The 9,188-nt window shown below is 44.8% G+C and overlaps 1 protein-coding gene across 2 annotated transcripts; it reads left to right on the top strand.

Moving 5' to 3' along the window:
• Positions 1–615: 615 nt before the first annotated feature.
• LOC112275913 (protein GRIP) lies at positions 616–5,660 on the top strand. 2 transcript variants are annotated; one of them, XM_024506671.3, is made up of 2 exons: positions 616–1,390; positions 2,306–5,660. In XM_024506671.3, exon 2 carries the CDS (start codon positions 2,404–2,406, stop codon positions 5,191–5,193), a length of 2,790 nt encoding a protein of 929 aa, XP_024362439.1. In that variant the 5' UTR covers positions 616–1,390; positions 2,306–2,403; the 3' UTR covers positions 5,194–5,660. The 2 variants fall into 2 exon arrangements, with proteins under 2 accessions (XP_024362439.1, XP_024362440.1); XM_024506672.3 differs by having other exon boundaries at positions 869–1,509.
• The last annotated feature ends 3,528 nt before the right edge of the window (positions 5,661–9,188 follow it).

Genomic DNA, 9,188 nt, shown 5'->3' with positions numbered 1-9,188 from the left:
ACTATAGACGTAAATAAGTTATAAATATTTAACTCATTCAAGATCTTGTTTTTTTATTTTATTTTAATTTTATTATTTTTTATTTTATAAATGATGCAATTTAAGAGCAAGAGGCCAAAAGCATGTACTTCAAACTTTAATTTTAATTTAATTTAAATTTAACTTATGAAATCTCTTTACATTAAATATTTCAGATATTCAAGTAAATAAATTTAGATAAATATTAATGTCACTAAGTTCATGGATTGCATGAAAAAACAACTTCTACCATCCTCATATAAAAATTGTACCTCTCTCTCTTTATTTATACATATATATATATATATATATATATATATTCACACATCCACACATATTCCTTGTCAAAATTTGCAATTACGAAAGCAAATTTTGCACCCCAAATCCTCCACGCCACCCCCACTTCACACCAAACCATTCACAAAACACAAAACTGACGTGGCAGATCGAAGGGCTACCAATATAGGCCTCAACGCAAGCATCATCGTGAGACCACAATTAGAAGAAAGGGGCACGGGGACAGGGGGGGGTGGGGTCAAATGGAACGGAGGCGGTCATAGCGCACCACCCCCCTTTCCAGGCCCATTATTGACTGCCTCTTGTGGCCTCACCATCGGGTGGAGGCTCAGCCTGGGCAGGGCCGGGCCGGGCTGGGCCGGGCACGGCACGGCATGGCCTGGCGGGTCGGGAGAGAGGCTGGTGGTCAGCACTGCTCTGCTTTGCTTTGCTGCTGCGTGCGTGCCTGTGTGCGTGCTCTGCGATTCCTCCTCCTCCTCGTCGTCATGGTTCATTAGAGCCCTTTGCTATAGCTGGATCTACCAACCCTAGTTTGTCCCTTCCCCCACTCCCCCCTTCCCCTGGGACCTTGACCTGGTTCCATCTTCTTCCACGGCCGGGCCCGGAGCATTTTGTTAGCGACGTTTTAGCCCCTGCTGGACCTCGTGGATGGAATTTGCGTGAGATCGCTTGGTTTCCTAGGCAGGGAAGTTTTTCTCGAGAGTGTAAGCTAGGCTAGGGTTTGCGAAGTCCGGTGCCCGTGGGTTTGGTGAGAGAGAGGGCGAGTTTACAGGTTGTTTGGTGTGGATTGATTGATTGCTGCTTCGACCTTGAGGTTCGGGAGAAAGCGGAGTGCGATCAGTGGTGGAAGTGGTTCTTCTGGTGCTATGATAGCGTGTAGTGTGTAGTGGATTTTTGTGGAGCACGGGAATTTGTGCCGAGGGGTGGAGTTAATGAATCTGTGTAGATACTGGAAATGGTCTTGGATGAGTAGTGACAAGGAGGAGGCGACACATTTCAATGATTAGCTCACAAGAGACTTGTCTGCGGTCTGGAAGGTGGAAGGTTTTTGAGGAATTGGTCTTTGCGACTTCAGGTGGCTGTTCTTCAACCCTGTTATTCTGCTCCTACATCTGGATTAGACCAGGAGGCTTTTGTTCAGGATGGTTGGTGGGATCAACCGGTTCACAGTGCATAGTGTACCTTTTCATAAAGGTGAATTCAATAATGCGATATTTGTCTTCCATACTGGTGGAATTCTAAATTCGATCATCACAGTGGAACTGCGCGGATTTTCTGTCGTTATTTGGGCATTTATTTTATCCAAGTTTGTACAATTAGGTTTGTCTAATAAACCGAGCGAGTTAGCAATTTTAACAAGAGATTTGAGATTGTGACTCTTTGCCGAGGTTACAGGAATGAATATCGATGATACTCTACGAACCATGATTTGATTACTTAATCTTCTTCCCTGAAAACTACTAATAGTGAATGGCATATAGAGTGAGGATTTGACCATTATTTTCAAAATGTGCGAAGATCTCTTGTTACTAGCCGAAACTAGCACTGTACGATCCTATTTTCAGAACCATCTCAGAGGAAAGCTATACGAATCATTGAAACTGTCTATTTAGATGGTTCATGTAAATGTCTTCCCCTCATGCCATTTCTTGTCTCTTTTTTTTTTTTTTTTTTTTTTTTTTCTTTTCTTTTCTTTCGGGTGGGTCGATTTTGATTCAAATTCAGCTTGCGCTTCTTATATGACACTGATGCTGTCTTAATGTTACATAGTGGGATAATGTTTTGAATGGGATAATGTTTTGAATGTGAGTAGTTGCATTTAGAGCTTTATATTCATACCACTAGCAGCCTTAGCTACCTCTTGCACCTGGTCAATTGCTATGTGTTGTCAATTGAGGTTTATTTAAGAAACAAGAAGCCCTGGGGCATGTCTTGCATGAAAGATTTTCACTAGGTTTGGAACTCATATTTTTGTGTTCGTGTAATGCAGTGGTGATCCCTGAAAGAAATTAGTGTCTCGGGATTTACTCTCACTTTACTTCTCATCGAACTGAAGTATAAACCCAACGTGTTTTCTCATTTTACAACATGGCGCCAGCTGATGTTGAAGGCCTGAGAGCCGCGAATGCTCGACTTGCAGCGGAAATGGCATCAATGAAGAAGAAGATGATGCTAGCAATGAAGAAACAAAGTGCGGAGGTAAAATTAGCACAGCAAAGAGCCCAGGCTGCAGAGGCTGCTCTCGCTGCTGCTGCTAATGGAAGCTCAAATGCGGCTGACTCGTATGTCGAAAGTGAAGGAGCCTCCTCTGAAAGTGGATCGCGTTTGTCTCTGGACCCAAGCATAGGACGAGACACTAATTCTGGAGTCTCTGACGAAGGTGGTGGGATCGGAAATGGGGTTGACGCAGAGACCTCGGCTGAGGGGGGCTACTTGGAGGAGCGTGAAGCACTTGTTTCAGAAGCTCGTCGAAATGTCGAAGAGAAAGAGAAACTCAACGCTGAATTTGAAGCCCTTGCTTTGAAAGCTCGTCAAACTGCTGAGGAGAAGGAGAAACTTGAAGTTGAGTTTAGAGAATTGAAGTTAGCTTCAGATCAAATTATGGAAGACTTGAAGGAAAAGAACAGGTCACTTGAGTCTCAGCTGGAGGCAATCTCACATATTAGGGTTGAGGAGGTTCGATCTCCAGACACCTCGTCACAACATAATAGTGCTGGAGAAGGAGCTGTTTCTGATTTCGAAGAAATGAGGTCTTCCGAAAATGTATACGCCGAAAAAATTTCTCTTCTCGAGCAGCAGCTCAAGGAAGCAAATGAGAAAGTAGAGAGGCTAGAAGCAGGGCTGAAAGAGCGATCGGAGAGCCTGCAGGCTTCTGAAGCCGTTGCACTCGATGTCAAAATTGCTGGTCCTCAGGCGGACAAAAGAGTTTCTGAGCTCAATTTAAAGCTGGAACAAATGAAGAAGCAGCTAGAGGAGGAGGTTACAAAGTATACTGAACTTGATGCGAAATTCGGCCGCTTGCTTAAGCGTTCAAAGCAGCGCATTCAGGAGGTTCAGAAAGAGAAGGAGGACGTGGAAGAAAAGTTCAAAGCATTAGAGGAGAAGGCCACAGAAGCATCAACCCGGCAGGCAGCATTGCAAGCAGATCTTAATGCCACACGTAATCAAGCGGGAGATGCTATTAGGAATCTGGATTCTGAACGTCAACAATTGAACATAGCCCTTCGTCGGGCAAGACATGACATAGAGGAGATGCAGCAGGCCTTAAAAGCTAAAGAGAACGAGCTCAATGAGATATCTAGTCAATTATATGAAAAGGACCAGCAATTAACGGAGCTTAATGAAAGGCTGAAAGAGGCTGAAATGAATCAAGAGGTTGCCATTTTAGGACTGAAGGAGACATATCAGAAGGTCATTGAAAGTTACGAGCAGCAGTTGTCAGAAGCTGCTAAAGATCGTACCAAAGGTGATGAAGCTCTTTCTGCTTTGCAGGATCAGCTTGCTGAGAAAGACTCCAAGTTGGCAGAAGTTGAAGCAGCCAGTAGCGGTGAGCTGGTGCGTTTGGGTGCCTTGCTAGATGCAGCTCGAGGAGACATCCAACGCATCCAATCTGAGCATGAAAAAGAGCGTGAGAGGGAGCGAGAGGAGCATAAGTCCGCTCTTTCTGTGTTGATGGACAAGTTGGAAGCATCTGAGTCGTTGCTAAATCAAGTAGAGATTGCGGCAGGAAACAGGCGAAGTCAGCTTGAATCTGAACTTGAGGGTTGTCGTCAGATTTTGAGTGCCACTCAAGTCGAGCTTGCTACGGCTAGAGCTGAGACTAAATTGCAAGCACAAGAGCTAGCTGCTTACAAGGTGCGGGCTCATGCTCTTCTGCAGAAGAAAGAGGCAGCACTGCAAGCTGCGCAGGATTCATCATCAATGGCGGCACTGGAATCAGCTCTGGAGGAAGCCAAGGCACAGGCTGCCACGGCTGCTGCAGCCAGAGACCAAGCAATGAGAAGGTTAGATACTATTGTTGCTGACTACCAGCGTAAGCTTGACGCACAAGCTGGTGCTATTGAAGAGGCAGAGCTTCATATACGGGACTTGGCCACTCAACTTGAGTCGAGCAGAGCTCTGTTGAAGTCTCAGCAGGCCGAGTATGAACGGCGCCTGGATCAAGCAGAAGAATCCGTATCCTCGAGACCAGAGGCACCTGCCGCAATCCCTTCGCCTGTAAATGAAGAGCTGGAGAAGGAGCTCACTGCCATACGCCTTGCAGAGAAATCTTTGAAGGAGGAGTTTGAATCCTACAAGGAAATGACAAATTCTATGATGGCAAGCAAAGATGAAGAAATCATGCGTATTGTGGAGGAGAGGAACTCTTTGCAGAAGCATCTCTCTCAAAAGGCGCCTACTGATGTAGTAGACATGTCAGTAACCAGTTCACCACCGCCACCTCTTGCAGAGCAGCAGATCTTGACATTGGCTCGGCTTCAGGCACAGAAAGAAGAGGAGGTGGCCAGATGCCTGCGGCATATTGAAGCACTTCAAGAAGAAATCAAGGAACTGGAACAAGAGAATCGCCTCCGCTGTCACCAAATCACGATTCTAAAAGAAGAGTATCAGAATTCTGAACGAAACCAGAAGCGATCGAACGTCGATATGACCTATGTCAAGAATGTAATTTTAAAGCTGTTGGAAACAGGAGAGGTGGAGGCTTTATTGCCTGTGATTGCAATGCTTCTCCAATTTAGCCCAGACGAGTTGCGTCGATGTCAAGAAGCCTACAGGATGCAGGCTTCTGCTGAAGTTCCATTAAGTGGAGCAGCCGCAGTTGTAGATGCCGCGACAGCTGCTCCCCGGTCATTACTTTCCAGATTCTCGTTAGGATAATGAGTGGTGAGGATTGCAGCGCAATCATTGGTCTAAAGTGACTTTAGTCCTCGTTAGAATACAGGGTTAGGTAGAGGGTACATTCGCCAATGCCTGCGTCCCAGCTGCGATCGTTGGGCATGAAGTGCTGGATTAATGCCAAAGGTTTCCGAGGGATTTGTTTAGAGAACGATGGCATGAATTTCCTTTGAAACAGATTTTTCCTGTAGTGGGTAGAGCTCTTGATAATTTTAGACACAAGAACCTGTTCCTGCCTGCAGCTAAGCCATCGGGTCTTGAATATGTAACAATACACGTCGAATTCTGCCGCCATCCTTAGTCCGGAGATGAATGCTGTGAAGCTTCCTCCCATCCAAATGTTTGGGTTCGCATGATTTAACCTAATGATCACTAGTGTGGGATGGTTCTTTGCTGGAATTTTTCCGGATCGTACAAATAACTACATGAACCCTTTTTGTTCATTTGAATTAGCTTGATGGGCAGCTGAATCTACTTGCGGGGCAGTTTACAGAAAAACCTCTCCTTACTCTGCTTATCACAGTTCCATTTTGGCCTACTCCTTTTGCACAATATTTAGCCATATTGGTTGCTTCCCCTGCAATATTCACTATCTGAATGTAATACGCCGTTAATAACTGAAGGGGATCAACTTGGTTGCCACTTTGGGCTGCAGTAGGAACAATATCTGCAGAGTTTTTTTTATTTTTATTTTTATTTATTTTTATTTTTTTTCGTTTTAGTTAAGGGGTAGTCTCCTCCAACAGCCTAAGTTAAGGCTTCATGTTGTAGGAGAAGCTTATTTTGTGTATGAATGAATTCGAAGACCTTTGTGGTGCTGGTGGCGGTGGCGGTGGCGGTGGCGTCTTCTGTGAATGCAAGTACTCGCCTTACAAGCCCTACATACCTACCCCGCTCTTGCCCATCGTCGCATCGAATGCTGTGCTGATATCTAGTCCTCCGGTATCTAATGTATTTGGAAGGCGTCTACAGCGACTGATATTGTTGGACTACACAAAAAAGTTAACCTTAAGCTCCCTAAGTGTTGTGTTATTGATTGCTGCATGTGTTTTTACAGTAGTTTAGGTAGGTGAGCTTTATTACTTCCTTCATGACAATTTGCAGGTTTCTATTATAGCTAAGCTGAAGATAATGTCCTTCCTATGTTCGCAGAGAGAGAGGGAATATTTTCGCAAGAAGCTGACGAAAGTTTACTGAACACATATCAGGGTTGGAAATGTGCAACTGTGGTAGTCAGAATCTGATCGGAACAGCAGAAGCTAGATATATACAGATGATCTTTCGAATTGTATACGATGGCTTAGGTTCGCCGTGCATTTGAAGAAATTAGGTTATCAGACAACACAATATGATGATGGAAGACATCTGCAAGAAATGTAACCTTATTCCAATCATGATTCAAGTCTACAAATTGATTGTTCATCAAACTACTATTTCCTGTGGCGAACTGTAAAAGGAACATCGGATGTGAGCTGAAATGTGCACACCTACTTCACGTCCTGGTGGTCATTTTCTTGGTTTCTTAGTCATAAAATTGCCAACATCATCCCGTAGTAGCCGGACTTCCGTTAAACGATGCCTTCCGCTAGCAATTAGGATTGCAACTTGCCTTTAAACACGACAACGACGTATTCTAAATACGAGTTCTACTGGAAATACAATATGAAAGGGTACGCCTGTCTTGTTCAAAAGCTCAAACAGAATGTCGATCGTCTTCAGGCTTTGCATCTATCAATGTTTAGTGTCTATGATTACCAGATGACGATTGACCCATCAATATGTTAGCAACTTAAGGTGAGACTGGAATTAGAGCTCTATCCAGAGATAACCTCCCAAACAACGGCACCAGTGACCATCTCATAAACACCCACTTTGCCACTCCTGAGAACGGAGAGTGCGGAAGTATACAAAGTAGATGCGGTGCGGTTGCTTGTCCACCGCTGCCCACCTAGCCCATCCCGCACAACTAGGTTACCATTGGGTTGAAGCTCCAGAGTGCAGTTGTGTTTGAAGGGATCATTGAATTGAGAAAATGCTGCCCATTTCCCATTCCAGACATATCTGCCGTCAGTGCCTTTCTTGTAGAGGACAAGGTTACAGTCATATTGCATGACCAGTGCATACTCCGTGTCACTTGATTGCAAGGCCTGTCCCGATGCAAGCACATTTTGAGTTCCGTCCCATGCTACCGGGACTAGGTTGGAGAATCTCCAATTGCAGGCCGTTTCATTCCGCCCGCCTAAGATCGCATATGTTTCAAGCGTCGCCTCTCTCACTACCAACCGGCTTAACGTCAGAGTGTCCTTACGAATTAGTGCAATTCCTGTGTCGATTCTACTGGTAGTTCCGTTGCACCCGAATCCAGAACACGTTGCAGAGGTATCCCAATCCAATGACGAAGCTCTCTGAGAGCCGATTGGTGAACCTGGTGAAGGCACAAGAGTGCCCTGTGGTGGCATTATCGTCATTGTCGTTACGTTTGGAGCCCACATGTAGGAGTATCGGAAATTGAAATTGGAGCAGTAGCCCCACGGTCTCTGATTCGTCCTAATGTCGAGATAGAAATTTGCGCAAACCCCGATTCCAGTGGTCACACCGATGCATGTGCCGTTGTCGCGTTTGTACTCAGCGGTGCAGTCACTCGTGAGATACTCGAAAGTGGTGTAAAACGTCCCACGAATTGGAGTCTCGATTACGTGAGGCGTGGAAACTTTCGCCGCGAGGGCACAGGGGGCTCCCAGTAGCATCTTGGGCCAGTCGTCTCTGAGCATGCCCGACGCACCTATTTTGAGGTCTACTATCTCATCGCTGAAGACAACTTCGAAAGCATCTACTGTTGCACCCGGACTCTCCAGCAAAACAGCTCCCAGGTATGCGAGCACCAGACCCAAGGCGTACAGTGCCTTCGCCATTGATGACCTCCGGGAATCTGCAATTCCTTGACAAAGGTCCAACGATGGAAACCAAATGTCCAGTGAAATTCTGTAAGACTGGTTAATTTGCAGAGTTCGCACGTCACACTGAGGATGTCATCGACAACAAGTCGGACTGTCCTTGCCTCTACTTTCCTGAGCAGCTTGGCATTATCCAAAGTCGCCGAATGGATCTGGTGCGTGGTTGAAAGTCTCGTGATTTCAGATGATTATTCAATCCTCAACGATCAATTTAATCACCAATGTTAGTTTTCTATATTGCTGGAAGTCGCGCACTTTCAACTACACATACACAAGCATTCATCTTCAAGCTCTCTTGGCATGCCACCTATGAATCAACTTCCAAAAATTCGATACTGAAAATGGACATGAAGCAAGAGCACACACGCTAGACAGAGAAGACTCGTGGTGTCACCATCAAGAAGTGGCTTCTGTTGTATGCTCCAAAGGCGCTACTTATATGTCCAACTTCGATGCTTATAAGTTGTACACATGAGCGGAATGTTCTATACGGATTGTCAATAGAATGGGGGGGTTCGTTTATCCGATCTGAATGGATAGATTTCCCACCTACTACTAAATGAATCAAGACGTGGATACGCGGCTCCGAAACACACCTACTCCTAGTGAAGTACAATTTTACACCATTAAATATGATAAATCCGAATTTCCTTTTTATTTTATGGAATGTGCGGCAAACGTGAATTGCCTGAACTGTAGTTGAAACTTAGTTCTCAAAAGTCGGTGCTACTGAGATCATTCACCTCACGAACTACGACTGTCTTTATTAAATATTTACAATACCCACTTGATGCTGGGGAGTTGGTCATCTTCTAAGTAATACTAATGCTGTGCAGGTTGTAATTTTATAGAACTTACTCACACCTCCACATAAAAGTTGCTAAGTTAATGTTGACAACAAGATCCAAATCAACCAGGATAGAAATTGTGTTCTGCATCTTCATATTACCACTCTTAAAATACAAGATCACACTGAATAAGAAGATAATGGTTCGGTATGCATTCGTGTTGCAGCCATTTTAA

This window comes from Physcomitrium patens, chromosome 23, assembly GCF_059467195.1.
Source record: "Physcomitrium patens ecotype Gransden chromosome 23, ASM5946719v1, whole genome shotgun sequence".
NCBI classification, from domain to species: Eukaryota; Viridiplantae; Streptophyta; class Bryopsida; order Funariales; family Funariaceae; genus Physcomitrium; species Physcomitrium patens.
The sequence above is the reverse complement of the archived record's forward strand: the minus strand, read 5'-3'. Positions and strand labels throughout refer to the sequence as shown.